Source organism: Haliotis rubra, unplaced genomic scaffold (assembly GCF_003918875.1).
Source record: "Haliotis rubra isolate DU_JTF1 unplaced genomic scaffold, ASM391887v1 Scf60, whole genome shotgun sequence".
Classification (NCBI taxonomy): domain Eukaryota; kingdom Metazoa; phylum Mollusca; class Gastropoda; order Lepetellida; family Haliotidae; genus Haliotis; species Haliotis rubra.
This window is the reverse complement of record NW_025767302.1, coordinates 1,976,278-1,997,610: the sequence shown is the minus strand read 5'-3', so window position 1 is coordinate 1,997,610 and position 21,333 is coordinate 1,976,278. Positions and strand designations below refer to the sequence as shown.

Below are 21,333 nucleotides of genomic sequence, written 5' to 3'. Positions count from 1 at the left end.
GATGTGAATGGGTACCTCATAAGGATGAGAAAGCCGGAATAACTTGGTGCGCCTAATGGCTGCAAGAGTTAATGATCCCCGGGGAGTTGAGATTGATAATACGATGTACCATTGAGACTGACATCCAGAGTCGAGGGAAAAAATACCAGCGCCTTGAGCTTGTACTAGTTGCTTGTATATGTGCGCTATATAAATATCCTATAATTTGTTCACTATATATATATCTAATTTGAAGTGGGGTTTTAACGTACATACCATTCTTCATCCTTATTGTAAGTATTGACATTTGCATGTTGTCCATACCTATGGATTCTTTATTCACTGACATGGTATTTTCAGCAAAAGCAAAATCTTGTCTGGCAGGAGCAGATAACTCCAGAAGTGGAATATGTCATTACCAACTTGAGAGCCACAACACTGCAGAAGGTGATATATATTTCAGTAATGGTGATTTACCGACATTAAGTTGGTGGAATAAGAAACAAACAAACAAACGCCATATTTCATCTGCCATATAGAATAGTATTCTTTTGTGCCAAGAATTCATTTCTTATTATCATCGGAATGCAGAACTGCCAAAGTACAGGATATTTAGCATGTGGTCCTTAGACTGATGTCATATGATTCAATGTTTTAAACACCCCACTTCAAAAACTGCACCAGAAATTACTGTGATGCTTATAGTCAAACGCCTCTTTTGAGGGCATGGTGTTACATATGCTTCAAACTCACTGGGATATTCTTGTTTTGCTATTTATGTCACAAGTCTGGACATTTTCTTATTGATAGTAATTTCCTCTGCAGGGTTCGACGTCCCAGGTGAGGGTGTTTGTTCCCTGGAGTGGAAGCTGCCTGTATGAAGCTGAAGCTGTGGAGTACTCCCCAGTCACCCTCCAGGTACTCAGGCCCTGTCACCGCTCTAGTTAGTTATTGGGGGCACTGGTGGTGCTGTAGTACTCAGGCCCTGTCACTACTCTAGTTGGTTATTGGGGGCACTGCTGGTGCTATAGTACTCAGGCCCTGTCACCGCTCTAGTTAGTTCTTGAGGGCACTGCTGGTGCTGTAGTACTCAGGCCCTGTCACCGCTCTAGTTTGTTATTGGGGGCACTGCTGGTGCTGTAGTACTCAGGCCCTGTCACCGCTCTAGTTGGTTCTTGAGGGCACTGCTGGTGCTGTAGTACTCAGGCCCTGTCACTACTCTAGTTACTTTTTGGGGCAACTGCTGGTGCTGTAGTACTCTGGCCCTGTCACTACTCTAGTTACTTTTTGGGGCACTGCTGGGGCTATAGTACTCAGGCCCTGTCACCGCTCTAGTTGGTTATTGGGGGCACTGCTGGTGCTATAGTACTCAGGCCCTGTCACTGCTCTAGTTAGTTCTTGAGGGCACTGCTGGTGCTGTAGTACTCAGGCCCTGTCACTACTCTAGTTACTTATTGGGGGCACTGGTGGTGCTGTAGTACTCTGGCCATGTCACTACTCTAGTTACTTATTGGGGGCACTGCTGGTGCTGTAGTACTCTGGCCCTGTGACTACTCTAGTTACTTATTGGGGGCACTGCTGGTGCTGTAGTACTCAGGCCCTGTCGCTGCTCTAGTTGGTTATTGGGGGCACTGGTGGTGCTGTAGTACTCAGGCCCTGTCACCGCTCTAGTTGGTTATTGGGGGCACTGGTGGTGCTGTAGTACTCAGGCCCTGTCGCCGCTCTAGATGTCCCCTACCGCAACGCGGAACGGGGGACTATGTATTCAGCGGCGTCCGTCAGTCCGTCCGTACGTCCCAATTCTTGTTAACCCGATATCTGATGAACTGTTGTACCCAATATCTTCAAATTTGGTGACAGCCTACATTGGGAGGTTATGCAGACACCAGTCGATTTGGGTGACCTTGACCTTATTTTCAAGGTCACCACGACACTTTGACCACTTTTCAAACTCTTGTTAACGCGATATCTCGTGAAATGTTGTACCCAATGTCTTGAAATTTGGTGACAGCCTACATTGGGTGATTATGCAGACACCAGTCATTTCAGGCATCTTGTATGTGACCCCCCCCAAAAAAGTAGTAAATAAAGATATTCCATTCTTTAGCGGCGGGGGACATTGCCATATCAGTGGCAAACACTTGTTGGTTATTGGGGGCACTGCTGATGCTATAGTACTCAGGCCCTGTCACCGCTCTAGCTGGTTATTGGGGGCACTGCTGGTGCTGTAGAACTCATGCCCTCTCACCACTCAAGTTGATTATTGGGGGCACTGCAGGTGTTGTAGTACTCAGGCCCTGTCACTACTCTAGTTACTTATTGGGGGCACTGCTGGTGCTGTAGTACTCTGGCCCTGTCACTACTCTAGTTACTTATTGGGGGCACTGCTGGTGCTGTAGTACTCAGGCCCTGTCACTACTCTAGTTACTTATTGGGGGCACTGCAGGTGCTGTAGTACTCAGGCCCTGTCACTACTCTAGTTACTTTTTGGGGCAACTGCTGGTGCTGTAGTACTCTGGCCCTGTCACTACTCTAGTTACTTATTGGGGGCACTGCTGCTGCTGTAGTACTCTGGCCCTGTCACTACTCTAGTTACTTATTGGGGGCACTGCTGGTGCTGTAGTACTCAGGCCCTGTCACTACTCTAGTTACTTATTGGGGGCACTGCAGGTGCTGTAGTACTCAGGCCCTGTCAGTACTCTAGTTACTTTTTGGGGCAACTGCTGGTGCTGTAGTACTCTGGCCCTGTCACTACTCTAGTTACTTTTTGGGGCAACTGCTGGTACTGTAGTACTCTGTCCCTGTCACTACTCTAGTTACTTATTGGGGGCACTGCTGGTGCTGTAGTACTCAGGCCCTGTCACTACTCTAGTTACTTATTGGGGGCACTGCTGGTGCTATAGTACTCTGGCCCTGTCGCCTCTCTAGTTGGTTACTGGGGGCACTGGTGGTGCTGTAGTACTCAGGCCCTGTCACTACTCTAGTTACTTATTGGGGGGCACTGCTGGTGCTATAGTACTCTGGCCCTGTCAGCCTCTCTAGTTGGTTATTGGGGGCACTGCTGGTGCTGTAGAACTCATGCCCTGTCGCCACTCAAGTTGATTATTGGGGGCACTGCTGGTGCTGTAGTACTCTGGCCCTGTCACTACTCTCGTTACTTATTGGGGGCACTGCTGGTGCTATAGTACTCTGGCCCTGTCGCCTCTCTAGTTGGTTATTGGGGGCACTGCTGATGCTGTAGTACTCTGGCCCTGTCGCCACTCAAGTTGATTATTTGGGGCACTGCTAGTGCTGTAGTACTCTGGCCCTGTCACTACTCTAGTTACTTATTTGGGGCACTGGTGGTGCTGTAGTACTCTGGCCCTGTCACTACTCTAGTTACTTATTGGGGGCACTGCTGGTGCTGTAGTACTCTGGCCCTGTCACTACTCTAGTTACTTATTGGGGGCACTGCTGGTGCTGTAGTACTCTGGCCCTGTCACTACTCTAGTTACTTATTGGGGGCACTGCTGATGCTGTAGTACTCAGGCCCTGTCACTACTCTAGTTACTTATTGGGGGCACTGCTGATGCTGTAGTACTCAGGCCCTGTCACTACTCTAGTTACTTATTGGGGGCACTGGTGGTGCTGTAGTACTCTGGCCCTGTCACTACTCTAGTTACTTATTGGGGGCACTGCTGGTGCTATATTACTCAGGCCCTGTCACTACTCTAGTTACTTATTGGGGGCACTGCTGGTGCTATAATTACTCAGGCCCTGTCACTACTCTAGTTACTTATTATGGGGCACTGCTGGTGCTGTAGTACTCTGGCCCTGTCACTACTCTAGTTACTTATTGGGGCACTGCTGGTGCTATAGTACTCAGGCCCTGTCACTACTCTAGTTACTTATTGGGGCACTGCTGGTGCTGTAGTACTCAGGCCCTGTCACTACTCTAGTTACTTATTGGGGCACTGCTGGTGCTATAGTACTCAGGCCCTGTCACTACTCTAGTTACTTATTGGGGCACTGCTGGTGCTGTAGTACTCTGGCCCTGTCACTACTCTAGTTACTTATTGGGGCACTGCTGGTGCTATAGTACTCAGGCCCTGTCACTACTCTAGTTACTTATTGGGGGCACTGCTGGTGCTGTAGTACTCAGGCCCTGTCACTACTCTAGTTACTTATTGGGGGCACTGCTGGTGCTATAGTACTCAGGCCCTGTCACTACTCTAGTTACTTATTGGGGGCACTGCTGGTGCTGTAGTACTCTGGCCCTGTCACTACTCTAGTTACTTATTGGGGCACTGCTGGTGCTATAGTACTCAGGCCCTGTCACTACTCTAGTTACTTATTGGGGCACTGCTGGTGCTGTAGTACTCTGGCCCTGTCACTACTCTAGTTACTTATTGGGGCACTGCTGGTGCTGTAGTACTCTGGCCCTGTCACTACTCTAGGTACTTATTGGGGCACTGGTGGTGCTATAGTACTCCTGGCCCTGTCACCGCTCTAGTTGGTTATTGGGGGCACTGCTGGTGCTGTAGTACTCAGACCCTGTCGCCGCTCTAGTTGGTTATTGGGGGCACTGCTGGTGCTGTAGTACTCTGGCCCTGTCACTACTCTAGTTACTTATTGGGGGCACTGCTGGTGCTGTAGTACTCAGGCCCTGTCACTACTCTAGTTACTTATTGGGGCACTGCAGGTGCTGTAGTACTCAGGCCCTGTCACTACTCTAGTTACTTTTTGGGGCAACTGCTGGTGCTGTAGTACTCTGGCCCTGTCACTACTCTAGTTACTTATTGGGGGCACTGCTGCTGCTGTAGTACTCTGGCCCTGTCACTACTCTAGTTACTTATTGGGGGCACTGCTGGTGCTGTAGTACTCAGGCCCTGTCACTACTCTAGTTACTTATTGGGGGCACTGCAGGTGCTGTAGTACTCAGGCCCTGTCACTACTCTAGTTACTTTTTGGGGCAACTGCTGGTGCTGTAGTACTCTGGCCCTGTCACTACTCTAGTTACTTTTTGGGGCAACTGCTGGTACTGTAGTACTCTGTCCCTGTCACTACTCTAGTTACTTATTGGGGGCACTGCTGATGCTGTAGTACTCAGGCCCTGTCACTACTCTAGTTACTTATTGGGGGCACTGCTGGTGCTATAGTACTCTGGCCCTGTCGCCTCTCTAGTTGGTTACTGGGGGCACTGGTGGTGCTGTAGTACTCAGGCCCTGTCACTACTCTAGTTACTTATTGGGGGCACTGCTGGTGCTATAGTACTCTGGCCCTGTCGCCTCTCTAGTTGGTTATTGGGGGCACTGCTGGTGCTGTAGAACTCATGCCCTGTCGCCACTCAAGTTGATTATTGGGGGCACTGCTGGTGCTGTAGTACTCTGGCCCTGTCACTACTCTCGTTACTTATTGGGGGCACTGCTGGTGCTATAGTACTCTGGCCCTGTCGCCTCTCTAGTTGGTTATTGGGGGCACTGCTGATGCTGTAGTACTCTGGCCCTGTCGCCACTCAAGTTGATTATTTGGGGCACTGCTAGTGCTGTAGTACTCTGGCCCTGTCACTACTCTAGTTACTTATTTGGGGCACTGGTGGTGCTGTAGTACTCTGGCCCTGTCACTACTCTAGTTACTTATTGGGGCACTGCTGGTGCTGTAGTACTCTGGCCCTGTCACTACTCTAGTTACTTATTGGGGCACTGCTGGTGCTGTAGTACTCTGGCCCTGTCACTACTCTAGTTACTTATTGGGGCACTGCTGATGCTGTAGTACTCAGGCCCTGTCACTACTCTAGTTACTTATTGGGGGCACTGCTGATGCTGTAGTACTCAGGCCCTGTCACTACTCTAGTTACTTATTGGGGCACTGGTGGTGCTGTAGTACTCTGGCCCTGTCACTACTCTAGTTACTTATTGGGGCACTGCTGGTGCTATATTACTCAGGCCCTGTCACTACTCTAGTTACTTATTGGGGCACTGCTGGTGCTATAGTACTCAGGCCCTGTCACCACTCTAGTTACTTATTGCAGGGCACTGCTGGTGCTGTAGTACTCTGGCCCTGTCACTACTCTAGTTACTTATTGGGGGCACTGCTGGTGCTATAGCACTCAGGCCCTGTCACTACTCTAGTTACTTATTGGGGCACTGCTGGTGCTGTAGTACTCAGGCCCTGTCACTACTCTAGTTACTTATTGGGGGCACTGCTGGTGCTATAGTACTCAGGCCCTGTCACTACTCTAGTTACTTATTGGGGGCACTGCTGGTGCTGTAGTACTCTGGCCCTGTCACTACTCTAGTTACTTATTGGGGGCACTGCTGGTGCTATAGTACTCAGGCCCTGTCACTACTCTAGTTACTTATTGGGGGCACTGCTGGTGCTGTAGTACTCAGGCCCTGTCACTACTCTAGTTACTTATTGGGGGCACTGCTGGTGCTATAGTACTCAGGCCCTGTCACTACTCTAGTTACTTATTGGGGGCACTGCTGGTGCTGTAGTACTCTGGCCCTGTCACTACTCTAGTTACTTATTGGGGGCACTGCTGGTGCTATAGTACTCAGGCCCTGTCACTACTCTAGTTACTTATTGGGGGCACTGCTGGTGCTGTAGTACTCTGGCCCTGTCACTACTCTAGTTACTTATTGGGGGCACTGCTGGTGCTGTAGTACTCTGGCCCTGTCACTACTCTAGGTACTTATTGGGGGCACTGGTGGTGCTATAGTACTCTGGCCCTGTCACCGCTCTAGTTGGTTATTGGGGGCACTGCTGGTGCTGTAGTACTCAGACCCTGTCGCCGCTCTAGTTGGTTATTGGGGGCACTGCTGGTGCTGTAGTACTCTGGCCCTGTCACTACTCTAGTTACTTATTGGGGGCACTGCTGGTGCTATAGTACTCAGGCCCTGTCACTACTCTAGTTACTTATTGGGGGCACTGCTGGTGCTGTAGTACTCAGGCCCTGTCACTACTCTAGTTACTTATTGGGGGCACTGCTGATGCTGTAGTACTCAGGCCCTGTCACTACTCTAGTTACTTTTTGGGGCAACTGCTGGTACTGTAGTACTCTGTCCCTGTCACTACTCTAGTTACTTATTGGGGGCACTGCTGATGCTGTAGTACTCAGGCCCTGTCACTACTCTAGTTACTTATTGGGGGCACTGCTGGTGCTGTAGTACTCAGGCCCTGTCACTACTCTAGTTACTTATTGGGGGCACTGCAGGTGCTGTAGTACTCAGGCCCTGTCACTACTCTAGTTACTTTTTGGGGCAACTGCTGGTGCTGTAGTACTCTGGCCCTGTCACTACTCTAGTTACTTATTGGGGGCACTGCTGCTGCTGTAGTACTCTGGCCCTGTCACTACTCTAGTTACTTATTGGGGCACTGCTGGTGCTGTAGTACTCAGGCCCTGTCACTACTCTAGTTACTTATTGGGGGCACTGCAGGTGCTGTAGTACTCAGGCCCTGTCACTACTCTAGTTACTTTTTGGGGCAACTGCTGGTGCTGTAGTACTCTGGCCCTGTCACTACTCTAGTTACTTTTTGGGGCAACTGCTGGTACTGTAGTACTCTGTCCCTGTCACTACTCTAGTTACTTATTGGGGGCACTGCTGATGCTGTAGTACTCAGGCCCTGTCACTACTCTAGTTACTTATTGGGGGCACTGCTGGTGCTGTAGTACTCAGACCCTGTCGCCGCTCTAGTTGGTTATTGGGGGCACTGCTGGTGCTGTAGTACTCATGCCCTGTCGCCACTCAAGTTGATTATTGGGGGCACTGCAGGTGTTGTAGTACTCAGGCCCTGTCACTACTCTAGTTACTTATTGGGGGCACTGGTGGTGCTATAGTACTCTGGCCCTGTCGCCTCTCTAGTTGGTTACTGGGGGCACTGGTGGTGCTGTAGTACTCAGGCCCTGTCACTACTCTAGTTACTTATTGGGGGCACTGCTGGTGCTATAGTACTCTGGCCCTGTCGCCTCTCTAGTTGGTTATTGGGGGCACTGCTGGTGCTGTAGAACTCATGCCCTGTCGCCACTCAAGTTGATTATTGGGGGCACTGCTGGTGCTGTAGTACTCTGGCCCTGTCACTACTCTCGTTACTTATTGGGGGCACTGCTGGTGCTATAGTACTCTGGCCCTGTCGCCTCTCTAGTTGGTTATTGGGGGCACTGCTGATGCTGTAGTACTCTGGCCCTGTCGCCACTCAAGTTGATTATTTGGGGCACTGCTAGTGCTGTAGTACTCTGGCCCTGTCACTACTCTAGTTACTTATTTGGGGCACTGGTGGTGCTGTAGTACTCTGGCCCTGTCACTACTCTAGTTACTTATTGGGGGCACTGCTGGTGCTGTAGTACTCTGGCCCTGTCACTACTCTAGTTACTTATTGGGGGCACTGCAGGTGCTGTAGTACTCTGGCCCTGTCACTACTCTAGTTACTTTTTGGGGCAACTGCTGGTGCTGTAGTACTCTGGCCCTGTCACTACTCTAGTTACTTATTGGGGGCACTGCTGGTGCTGTAGTACTCTGGCCCTGTCACTACTCTAGTTACTTATTGGGGGCACTGCTGATGCTGTAGTACTCAGGCCCTGTCACTACTCTAGTTACTTATTGGGGGCACTGCAGGTGCTGTAGTACTCAGGCCCTGTCACTACTCTAGTTACTTTTTGGGGCAACTGCTGGTGCTGTAGTACTCTGGCCGTGTCACTACTCTAGTTACTTTTTGGGGCAACTGCTGGTGCTGTAGTACTCTGGCCCTGTCACTACTCTAGTTACTTATTGGGGGCACTGCTGGTGCTGTAGTACTCTGGCCCTGTCACTACTCTAGTTACTTATTGGGGCACTGCTGATGCTGTAGTACTCAGGCCCTGTCACTACTCTAGTTACTTATTGGGGCACTGCTGATGCTGTAGTACTCAGGCCCTGTCACTACTCTAGTTACTTATTGGGGGGCACTGCTGGTGCTATAGTACTCAGGCCCTGTCACTACTCTAGTTACTTATTATGGGCACTGCTGGTGCTGTAGTACTCTGGCCCTGTCACTACTCTAGTTACTTATTGGGGGCACTGCTGGTGCTATAGTACTCAGGCCCTGTCACTACTCTAGTTACTTATTATGGCACTGCTGGTGCTGTAGTACTCTGGCCCTGTCACTACTCTAGTTACTTATTGGGGGCACTGCTGGTGCTATAGTACTCAGGCCCTGTCACTACTCTAGTTACTTATTGGGGCACTGCTGGTGCTGTAGTACTCTGGCCCTGTCACTACTCTAGTTACTTATTGGGGCACTGGTGGTGCTGTAGTACTCTGGCCCTGTCACTACTCTAGTTACTTATTGGGGCACTGCTGATGCTGTAGTACTCAGGCCCTGTCACTACTCTAGTTACTTATTGGGGCACTGCTGATGCTGTAGTACTCAGGCCCTGTCACTACTCTAGTTACTTATTGGGGGCACTGCTGATGCTGTAGTACTCAGGCCCTGTCACTACTCTAGTTACTTATTGGGGGCACTGCTGGTGCTGTAGTACTCTGGCCCTGTCACTACTCTAGTTACTTATTGGGGGCACTGCTGGTGCTATAGTACTCAGGCCCTGTCACTACTCTAGTTACTTATTGGGGGCACTGCTGGTGCTGTAGTACTCTGGCCCTGTCACTACTCTCTAGTTACTTATTGGGGGCACTGCTGGTGCTGTAGTACTCAGGCCCTGTCACTACTCTAGGTACTTATTGGGGGCACTGGTGGTGCTGTAGTACTCTGGCCCTGTCACCGCTCTAGTTGGTTATTGGGGGCACTGCTGGTGCTGTAGTACTCAGACCCTGTCGCCGCTCTAGTTGGTTATTGGGGGCACTGCTGGTGCTGTAGTACTCTGGCCCTGTCACTACTCTAGTTACTTATTGGGGGCACTGGTGGTGCTGTAGTACTCTGGCCCTGTCACTACTCTAGTTACTTATTGGGGGCACTGCTGGTGCTATAGTACTCAGGCCCTGTCACCGCTCTAGTTGGTTATTGGGGGCACTGCTGGTGCTATAGTACTCAGGCCCTGTCGCCGCTCTAGTTGGTTATTGGGGGCACTGGTGGTGCTATAGTACTCAGGCCCTGTCGCCGCTCTAGTTGGTTATTGGGGGCTCTAGTGGTGCTGTAGTACTCAGGCCCTGTCTCCGCTCTAGTTGGCCTTTGGGGGCACTGTTGGTTTATAGTACTCAGACCCTGTCACCGCTCTAGTTGGTTATTGGGGGCACTGCTGATGCTATAGTACTCAGGCCCTGTCACCGCTCTAGTTGGTTATTGGGGGCACTGGTGGTGCTGTAGTACTCAGGCCCTGTCACCGCTCTAGTTGGTTATTGGGGGCACTGCTGGTGCTATAGTACTCAGGCCCTGTCTCCGCTCTAGTTGGTTATTGGGGGCACTGCTGGTGCTGTAGTACTCAGGCCCTGTCACTGCTCTAGTTGGTTATTGGGGGCACTGGTGGTGCTATGGTTCTCAGTGCTGTATTGCAGTCCTTAGCTGTCCCTGAATTAACAATTGTAGGCTCCAGTCGAGGTTTGTCAGTAGTATACCCATGGTAATGGGTTTCTCGTAAGTGGTAAATGTTGAAGATTGGCATAAGATTTCCACTATCATCAGTCTGCCATGATATAACTGAAAGATGATTAGAAGTGGTGTGCAACTAATTTCACTCTCTGGTTTGGTTTATGCTGAACATGCAAGCCTTGGTTTTGTAAAGGAATTGTCGGAAATGGGTGTTGAAGCTTTTTCAGATTGTCATTTTGTCCTGTTTATTCAACCCTGGCCTGCATCATTCACACAGCTGATGATTCTGTGTACTGTGATGTTCAGAACAATTGGAGATAAAGTACCTGAACCTTATGAACCATGTTATCATCACAGAGTGATCAGTTATGGCAGGGTTTTGGTACTGTAGCTGACTCTGGGATGTTTGTATCTGGGTATTTGATAATCATGACGATAAACGAAGGATTTTAAATATTTTTCCTTGTTCACCCTCATTTTGCTTATTAGTGAAACATACATTGTATTTTTTACATTTAGTTTATTAAATGGTTGACAGATGCCTGTGGACAGATTTAAGAGGGTGTTAAATTACAAAACCAAAACAAGTCCAAATCTGTTATATATGTCTCATTTGCTGCTGATGTTAAGTTGGTTTAAGTTGAACAATTTTGTTGCTTTCTCCAGGACTGGCTTCACAGCAGGAGCATCATAGTGCCAGAACCAATTCCAACTGAGAGCAGTGCCTCTACAACAAGGGACAACTTTGTGGCGTATCAGGTAGGCTTCAACACAAAGGAGTCTGAATATATGAACTGTAAATGAATGGTAGTTATCCCAGGCACGGGTCCAGGTGTTGTACTTGATGGTTATTGTAGATCAGACATACCTTGGCTGTGAACAGGGAACTGTTTGTTTCCTATGAAACATATATCAGTAAACTACGGCTATAACAAACTCAAAGGGACCACTAATTTCGTTTCAAGCTATAGTTTGTTACACAAAGTTCGTCATAAACATAGTTTACTGTATTGTATACAGCAATAGGTAGTCTGTGACCAAAACTCTTGAGTCAGTTGGCATCATCCTCGTGTAAATATGTGGATTATTTAACACAGCATACTAGGTGCAACAAACATTTAATGAGACTCGTACTTCAGACAGCGATACACTGAAATCTTAAAGATTACACATGACTTCCAGCCACACAACAGTCTGACAAGTGTAATACATTAGTTGTCTGGGTTTTGTTTATACAATATGATAATTAACTACAGATAAGAATAATGTTAATTCAGATGCTGTATAAATCAACTGAGGCTACAAAACAATCCACCAGACTAGTGGATATTATAAAGTTGACAGAGACAAATTCAGCCACCTGAGATGGTGGGACAGGCAGGTATTATTATACGTTCAACCTTGATGGTGGACAAGAGTATCATTCAGGATTCTGACAGACCCTCACGGTACATAGTTGTAAACATCTCATTAATAGTGTTCACCATGTACACAGTAGCTTGGTTTCAATGTACACTGTAGTTGAAGAGTCCGACACTTGGGGTTCACAGTGCAAAATATTTCAGTTGAAAGAACAATGATTAGGAGGTTGTGTAAGCAGACAACTAGCATGAAGCCTGGGTTTCAAAGAAAGTAAAAAGAAATTGCCTATCTGGAGTCATTTTTAAACGTTGCTGTTCAGCAACCATATATGTGCATATTTTTCAGGTGTGATGAATCATGTGAAAGTATGTTGGTTTGTTTGGTAGTGGGGTTTAGGACAGTGCAAAGTGAAGGTTATCTGTTCCAGGGGGTTGTGACCAGCTGTGACCGGTCTAGTGTGGGGATATTTGAACTGGACCATCGAGTCGGGTGAGTGTGTCCAGGGTTGCAGTACTTGTACACCAACTTGCAGCTTGGGGGATCTAACAGAAAATTTGATCTTGTTGTCATCGCATTCTCTTCCCACAGAGGTTACTTGTCATATCTTCCTACAATACAGCCCTTTCATGGTGCATGTGTTCAGGATTCGTGAGTGGTTGCAATCAGATTTAGGTGTGCAATCAGCGACGTTGTTTTAAAAGTGATCATTCGCAAGGTCTAGGTAATTTCCGTATGCTTCGGGAAAACTAGAACCTTTTCACCTGGGTGTTGTGCAAACGTTTCTTCTAGACAGAACTCAGTCACCTAATGGCGGATCAATGGCATCTCCATTGCCCTCATTGACAACGGACAAGCTAGCCTGGCAGAGGAGGGATATTTGTGGCCCCACATTTGTTTGTATTAGTCCAGTTGGATCTAAGTCGATGTAACACATGTTTTGATTGGATAGAAAGGAGGGAGATAATTCGTGTTGCCATTTTTTGCCGCTAGGATATTTTACGAGAACCAGGAAATATGGCCGTATTAGAACAGAGGTTCATAGGAAGATATGACAAGTAACCTCCAGAGGCCCAGATAAGCTGCGTATCCGTGTAAAATTTCCAATAACGCATTGAAAAAATAATTGTTGCGTACCAATTACGCATTTAAAATGTTAGATACGCAAAAAGTTTAAAACAAATGCGTAGGGAATATATTTATAAAAAACGCTTTCGTAATGAAAAAAGACATCGATTGCTATCAAGTTGTAGTGTTAGTTTAGGACTAGTGTTGTACTGTCAGTATAGGATGAGTGATTTTTTATGAAATCATTTCCATAATATTTAAGTTGGTTTTGATTAGGTATGACATAAGGCAGAACATACCTGCTTAGTAAACTTACTCAATGACATAATACTTAGGTGAGTAAAATGACTGAAATACGCACATATTTGAAAGCAGTGGGTAACGGAAAATGAAATACCCACTCAACATTCATAATACCCATGAGCTCAATCTTATCTGGAGCTCTGAACCTCTGTGGGAAGAGAATGATTGTCACCCTGGAAACCACACATTACACTTATGTAGTTATACCACACATGAATAAGTGGGTATATAGTTTGACAGGTAATGAAGAAATTCCAGGCTATTCATCAAGTTTGAAAGTGGAATGTTGTAGTCTTCAGTAGGCATTCTTGAGGCAGCCAATGGTTAAAGCATTTGCTTGTCATGCAGAAAGTTCTACATGGAGTAACATTAATTCTCATGTTCCCTATTGGGACAGCTTAAACATACTGAAGAGAGGCATCAAACCATTCTTATTCACGGACTACCTCTAGTGATGCAGATGCCTTCATGACTCACCCTGTACTCTCCCACTGTTTGTCCAGTCTCTATGTGACCTGCGTGCCAGCCAGTCATCACTTCACAGCCCTCACCCTCGGGACAAAGATCATTGTCTACAATGCTCACAGGAAAGGCTTTGCAACGGTAAAAACCAATACTTTATTAGACTTTATTAGACTTCATTAGGTATCAATCATTAATATATCGGGGATCATGGCAGGGGCAGATCCAGAGTGGGGTTGCTGGGGTCCGACCCCACTTCTCCTCCAAAATGTTTTCCCTGAGGAGCATTTCTCCATAACCTTTGAAAAGAATAAAAAAGAATAAAAATAGTCAAATCACAATGTGTCATATCGCATCAAAATGTATCACATCATATAACATCGCATTACACATACTTTGTCGTATCACATCATATCATAACACCCCATATTACATCATGTCATATCATACCATGTATCATATCATATCATATCATATCGCACCACATCATACCATATCGTAACAAATAACAATATGAGTACATACATTCTATGAATTATTATGTTTATTTCTTAGAGACAATGCTTGATAGATAAAGGTTGACAACTTACGGATAAGAACATTGTCATCAGTACTCATTAACAAAGAAAATTTCACCCTATCGGGATATACAGAATGATATCTTGGGACATTTTTTTTAACTCACAATATAATGGGCAAATTAAGAGGAAGTGATATTCATCTTCTACACAATTAAGATCACAAAATGTACAAATTCTATTTTCCTCTCTATTTTATGATATCTCCCTGTTTCGATTGCCAAGTCATGTGAGGAACACCTAAACCGAGCAAAAGCCTTTCGAAATTTCTTGATATTTAGTGAGAGCAGATAATTCTCTCTGTATATATGGGATTTAAACATTCTATAATAGAAACATTTACTTGAGAATGACAGTGCTCCTACCCATTCTTGTGTATATATATCTTTGAGCCTTTGAGTAACATTATTCACAAAATTTGTATGAAAGTCAACATTTTGCCTTTGCCATACCTCCCCAAAACCTATTGTATTTAACAATTCTCGAATGTTAGTCACCCAGTTAGTCTTCCCGTTGTTATCGTACATTAACATCATATCATAACACTGTCTAGGGTATCTATCAGATGGCATATATAACAGACGTATCCAATATTTTATTATATTGTGTTCTATGTTCTTGTATACTATGGGCCTGTGGCCTCCAGTATGAATAAAGACGTATTCACGTATTCATAACCTTTGGACTTCATGATATGTGCACCCTTTCTCCCAAATGCTGGATCTGCCCATACTGCATGGTGACTGTGTATAGTTCTGTCTGTACAGCTCATTGTTCAACTGACGCAGCCTTCTATGGAGGGGTCCTCAGATGTGAAGGCAGACGCGTATACGTTCATTTGTATTTGCTTCTCTGTTCTTGACATTGAGTCACCGTCCAGTCACTGTGAAACCTTATACCCCATGATCCGTCTGTTCTGTTGTATGGCGAGCTGTATCAGGCTAACAATGTTGTATGTACCCAGGCTCCCAAGATCCGTCTGTTCTGTTGTATGGCCAGCTGTATCAGGCTAACAATGTTGTATGTACCCAGGCTCCCAAGATCTATCCGTTCTGTTGTATGGCGAGCTGTATCAGGCTAACAATGTTGTATGTACCCAGGCTCCCAAGATCCGTCTGTTCTGTTGTATGGCCAGCTGTATCAGGCTAACAATGTTGTATGTACCCAGGCTCCCAAGATCCGTCTGTTCTGTTGTATGGCCAGTTGCATCCGGGTTGTGGACACAGGACAGGAACAATCCTCCAACAAGCAGGTGAGTGCTCCACAGGTAATCTATTACCTATGAACAGATTGCCACTGATGTGTGTATTTGTGTTATATATCTCCACCCTAAGTCTGGCAGCACCTGATGTATGTGTTTGTGTTCTAGTTCTCCGCCCACAGTCTGCTACTGAAACCCATCTCTGTCTACAGTCTAGCAGCACCTGATGTGTCAGCACTTCTGGACATGCCGTCTGTCCTTAACCAGAAGCTTCAGAACCAGCAATGGTATAATGCTTTACTCTAGCACGACATTGTGTGATACTCGATTCTGATTGGCTAAGAGCTCATCAAAACCGTACTTAAATGGCTGTTTAAAACCGCTAATTAAAGTGACCGATTCACCGCGTATGAATACAACAACTCGTTGACCCTATTGTTTGTAAACAAACATGTCGGACATTGGCAATTTCTATCTCGGCAGCATCTTTGGTGTTTTTGAAGTAAAAAGCAAATGGTTTGAAGAAGAATTTCTTGACCCTAATCCCAGTGAAGAAACTACAAAGCTGGAAAATCCGTCAGCAGCGCAAGGCGACAGTATATTCAAACCGGGTCCAGATCTAAATGTGTTGACGTCGACAACACACGTCTGCCCACACGTCCTAACCTGAACGCTTCCGTCCCGGCCATAATGCCCAGTCCTTCCACTTCCACTGTCCATGTATCCCACATGAAACGTGGCATGTCAGGTCTTTTCCAGATTGGGAATAGTAGGGTGGTTCTCAACAATTTTTTCCGTGAATAAAGTTAGCGGCGACTAAACTTTGAGGGTTCACGGCTTGAATTTGGATGAGTCAATTGTCATACAATAGGAGGGGATCAATAATTCTCTTGAGAAAAATCAAATAATTGTACTTGCTCACAGTATAAACTGTATTTTTTTTATTTATGTATGCTACTTGTTACAAATACAAGCAGAATACTGGTTCCTGAAATAAAGCATTTATGTTGTTGAAAATGTCTTATTTTGTTCATTACACAACCTGTCACTCAACGGGACGATTCCAAGCGATTTCCAGGAAAAAGGCCCCTTCGTGCCTTGTGTTTTTGCGCGCCAAACAGTTCGGTTTTAAAACGCTTATTAGTCGTGCTAGAATGAAGATAAAGCTACTCTGTTTTCAATTTTGCGGTCCTTTATCGTTGATTTAAGACCGCTAAATGTTTAATTTAAAACGCGTTAGTGTGAGGTTTTAAATTAAACATTTAGCAGTCTTAAATCAACGATAAATGACCGCAAAATTGAAAACAGAGTAGCTTTATCTTCTAAACCAATACTATCAGTAATCATCACTGAATGGGTTTTGCTTATTTTCTCATGACAAAGGTCAAGTATTCTGGGTAATGTTGTCATAATCCGTCATCCATATTAACTTTTACATGTTCTTTGTAAGCCTTCTCTTCTGAAACCACAAATTCTGTAGATATTGCATAAATGATTTTGACAATAATCTCTCTGTAAGGTGCTCACAAGAATCATATCTGGTTCTAGACATGATATTTGACAAACAGAAACTTTCTGCTGTCTTATACTTGTTTACACTTTTTATGACCTTTCTGATCAAGTATTATGTTAAAAAACATTGAGGAGAGCTACATTCTTTCAGGTCCATATTGAACAGATTGGAGGACACTCTCATATGGTTCACATGTGATGTGGAAGACTTTCAGTGTTCCATTAACGACACTCACTCTGCTCCCTTGCCTTCACCATCCCCTACCCTGCACCTCCCCTCCTCAATGCTTCTCACTCCACTCTCAGCAGTTGAATGGTTGCAGTAGTCAGTTTACAGTTGTTGACTACATGATATCTTAATCAAAGGGAAATAACTTGAGTGATGTTGAGCTCCATATTCTGCCATGTTGTAGACATGTAATTAGCTAACACATGGCCCCACGTACTTCAGGTTTTCTTTCTCCTATGAAAGGATATACTGTATGTCTGAAAACATGGGTCTTCAGTCAGACAATGAGGTTTTCCGGTTGAATAATATTTGTTCAAACTTCCAATGAGCTTAAACCTTGTCTGCCTTTAAGCATGTTTGGTCCTTAAGTTGGCTGTTTGTTATGTCAGAAAGAATATGTTTCTGTCTGCAGTGACCTGCCATTGTCTGGCACCATCCCTCTCATCCCTGTCATCTTGAACAGCAGCTGTTGCCCATGGCTACAGGAGGAACCCAGAAATCTGCTGCAAGAGTTCCTGGAATCTCCACATGCCTGCTGCGTTGGTAGAGGGCAGGTAGGGGGGGTATTTTCATAATTCTAAATTGACTTTCACTTTTAGACACAGAGGCCCTAAATGTATGAATGTTGGTTCGGGGGGCATCAGTTTCAGCGTCAGTTTCATGGTCATGTAACTGCCTTCTAATCCAGTGAGAAAGTTGGATATCCTGTAACCTGCTCATTAAAGAATTATCAATTAATATTTGGGGCTTAAATGTATTTTTCCACAGTGAGTAATTTGGGTTTAACACCGTTTTGAGAGGTGTCACAGCATATCAAGTGATTTTGATTATAGTGACATTCACTTTGATGAAACCAACAAGCTGAGGTATGACCCTGATAAACCAAGCATCTAGGTGAGAGTCTAGGAGTCAGCTTATAATTACAGCAAAATTTAAAGAATTTGCAATTATTGTCTTTTGACAATATTGACCCCAGATGTTGTGAATTCTTTGTAAAGAGCTGTCCCTCAGTCCCAGAACCATATTATTTCCCTTCAGCCCATCACTGCTTGTAATAAAAAAAAGTTTGAATGAAGCAAACTAGCCTCCCACAGAGGGTCCTTTTCAATTACAGTTGTAATTGTTTCTCTGAGTTTTAGTGTTTCAGAGACTAAACACTAGTGAAGATGATGAGGGTATTTTTGGCATTGTGATGAAATGGGGCTTTGTTTCCAGTCAAAACCGAGAATCCCTGACCTTGTCAGTATCAGCAGAGAAACTGATGATCTTTCTGAGAAGTCACGTGACCTGACCGACCTTCGACAGAAGTACTACGGATCCCAACTATCTGTGTCTGATCTGAACCAGCAACTCTACTGGAACCCTGTGTCCGAGACTGTGGAGAAGAGTCAGGGCAAGGTGAGATATAGCTGGATATTCCATCCATATCTGTTGTGTGTGTGAAACTTTAGAGTGAAGGGATGGTTGTGTGATATAATGCAGATGATTCCATCTGTTACTGTTGTATAATACTGTAGCCCTATGTGTGTATACAATGAGGAAGGGATCGAGGCATGTGTGGCAAGGTTATGATGGTGACATTTTCTTCTTTCCAGCTTCTGATTGGATACCTCCAGTCCAGTCATGTGACAGGAAGACTCCAGCTACAGGATGCTACAGGATCAGTTGACCTTGCCGTCTGCTCCTCCAATCCACCAAGCGGCCATGTTTGTTGTCCAGCCTGTGTCAGCCCTAAGCTGGGGCATGCTTTAACATGTCCCTTGGTACAGCCCAACCTGCTTGGCAGCATCATTTGTGTCACCAGGTACAAGCGGATTGCTGAGCGGTTCCTCAATATTGATGTTCCCAACTCCTACCACATTGACACCAAATATGTGACCAGATCCAGACATGTTCTGTACCTCCAGATCTCCCTTACAGACTGTGTGCTGATAGACCTTCCATCCAGGTTGTCAGGTGAAGGCTCCGTTTATCAACTGGCACAGGAGAAAGAATTCCTTGAAAGGAAAGACAGGACTTCATCAGCTCCTCCACCAAAGAGGAAGAGACAGAATGAATATGACATTAAGGATGAATCACATACTGAAGAATCATCTGAGTCTCAGTTGGTCTACATCTCCCACAAGGAGTCTCTGACTACTCTCAGCAGGAAGGAGTCCCCAAAGCTTAGGTTCTGTGTTCTTGGATATTTGATAGGACAAGCAAACTCATCTAGAAATGATGACATAGGCAGAATCAGAAATATGCAGAGTGGTAATCTCACAAGTTGTAAAAAAACCACCAGAGCAGTGCATATATCAAGCTAAAAGAGAACCAGGGCTTTGAAAATGTAAATACATCATCGTTGAATCTTCATCCTTGTAAGATAGATTTGAACACATCAAAGCCTGAAGCTCTGTCAAGAAAAAGTGCTGACAGTGGATCCTCTCCCAGAAATAGTTCCATAGAGAGAACTGTTCATCAACAACCTGTTCATAAAGAATTTTGCTCAGAAGGAAGCAGTGGAGGAGGAAGTTGTACAGGAGCAGCTGTAGGTGGTTGTCCAGGAAGTGGGGCTGCTCAGCCTGCTGTGCTGCTGTTTCAGGGCAATGTGGGGTGGTACAGTGTGCTCCAGACAGGTGCCCTCTACACTCTGACAGCACCGGGGCAGGGAGGCAGGTTCCAGCCCCAGCCCCTGGAAACCAGGATGAGGAAGGCTATTGAGTCATCTCACTCACGTGTGTGTGTGCAGGTTCCCCATAATGTCAGGGTCACACGTGTGTTCAGCCCAGAATGTGTGAGTGTAAAAGCCACATGTTTAATGTTGTTTCAGAAGGCATGGTGATTTGTAATGGATTGAAACATGTACTGTAGGTTATGAGTGATATTCATATTGGCAAAGTATATGAAATAAAGTGTATCACTCACAATCATAATTGTGTCTCCACAATTTTGTCTCTGTGGATACAGTGAATTTATAGATAACCTTTTCTTGTTTTTCACTTTCAAATGCTGTGAAATTCAGGTTAGATATGTTAAGTATTTCAGGTTCAAATTTTAAACACTTTGAATGTACTTCATCTTACCAAAGTCAACTGAAGGCCCGAGTTTTGTATATAAGACTCATGAATATTCTTTGTCTAATGTAAATAATGTCTGAACTTTCAGATTGACCCAAACATTTTTGATGTGGTGAAGTTTACAGATCTCTCAGAGGTTTTATCAGGCAGGTATGTTGACTTCAACTATAAATGATACATGTGTGTGTTGATGGGGTAAGTCAGTTGTATTCCAGCCGTGGTGTTCAAGGTGCCACAATTCACTGTGTTAAGTGCCAGAAACTTTTGCTGTGGGTTTCACCAAGGTGGTAAATGTCTAATATAAGATCTGCTTCACTTTCCCTTTTCCTCAAACATCAAACTAACACACCATAGTATAACTGAAATACTCTTCAAAGCAAACCCAACTCACCCACTTACTCAGCAACATATCTTGCTGGCCTCGTTACAAAGGCAAATCAGTGATTGAAAGTGAAACTCTCAAGGTATCAATTAGATGTGTTCTGTTGTCTTAGTAGCACTCTCTTGTGGGAATGAAACATAATCAGACAAATATGCTGTGTGGATAGTAAGTACAGACATCTTAAAATGAGTTTCAGTCAGTTTAAATGAAGTGAATTGGTCACCTGTTTTGGTGGTAGATAAATCTGTCATCGTATCACTGTTGATGATGCTCAGCATCCTTCGAACCCCTATGTGTGGACCTAGTGTTGGGAATCGGAAACCAAATCCATTATCGATTATTGGAGGACTTTTGGTGATTGATTATCGATTATAATCAAAATATATACATTTTTAATGTAATCACCAATTTTAAGGGGTTTTCCCCAGGTTTTTCTAATTAATGTTTTTTTATAACTAATACTGTCATGCAGTGAAATGCACGCATGCAAGTAAGACACTGGAATTGTAAATAAACAATAGAAGTGGTTAAAATTTTACAATGCACATAGCATTACACTGTTGAGCGCATGTTTGTTCGTGAATATTCATCAAATTAAATGGTTAGTATACTTAATTCAAGGGTGTTATACAAAAACAACAAAATTCTGATTAATCCAAAATATTTTTTTTACAATCGATAATCATTTTTAATCCTTCTTT

The 21,333-nt window shown here is 45.1% G+C and overlaps 1 protein-coding gene and 1 long non-coding RNA gene across 3 annotated transcripts in view; one reads left to right on the top strand and one right to left on the bottom strand.

Moving 5' to 3' along the window:
* LOC124255475 (CST complex subunit CTC1-like) overlaps positions 1 to 21,333 on the top strand; it is a 39,164-nt gene that overhangs the window by 14,693 nt on the left and 3,138 nt on the right. For both annotated transcript variants that reach the window (XM_046689397.1, XM_046689396.1), the window contains exons 5-15: positions 340 to 426; positions 805 to 897; positions 11,146 to 11,238; positions 12,269 to 12,330; positions 13,713 to 13,812; positions 15,418 to 15,501; positions 15,619 to 15,737; positions 17,604 to 17,745; positions 18,407 to 18,589; positions 18,787 to 19,967; positions 20,339 to 20,400. In XM_046689397.1, the coding sequence (XP_046545353.1) occupies positions 340 to 426; positions 805 to 897; positions 11,146 to 11,238; positions 12,269 to 12,330; positions 13,713 to 13,812; positions 15,418 to 15,501; positions 15,619 to 15,737; positions 17,604 to 17,745; positions 18,407 to 18,589; positions 18,787 to 19,497 (1,674 nt within the window). In that variant the 3' untranslated portion in view covers positions 19,498 to 19,967; positions 20,339 to 20,400. The remainder of the gene's footprint in view (positions 1 to 339; positions 427 to 804; positions 898 to 11,145; positions 11,239 to 12,268; positions 12,331 to 13,712; positions 13,813 to 15,417; positions 15,502 to 15,618; positions 15,738 to 17,603; positions 17,746 to 18,406; positions 18,590 to 18,786; positions 19,968 to 20,338; positions 20,401 to 21,333) is intronic.
* On the bottom strand, positions 157 to 21,064 carry LOC124255479. The gene is made up of 3 exons (XR_006892692.1): positions 20,934 to 21,064; positions 20,646 to 20,648; positions 157 to 171 (listed from the first exon to the last, which is right to left on the bottom strand). It is a non-coding gene; the product is annotated as an uncharacterized LOC124255479 (long non-coding RNA).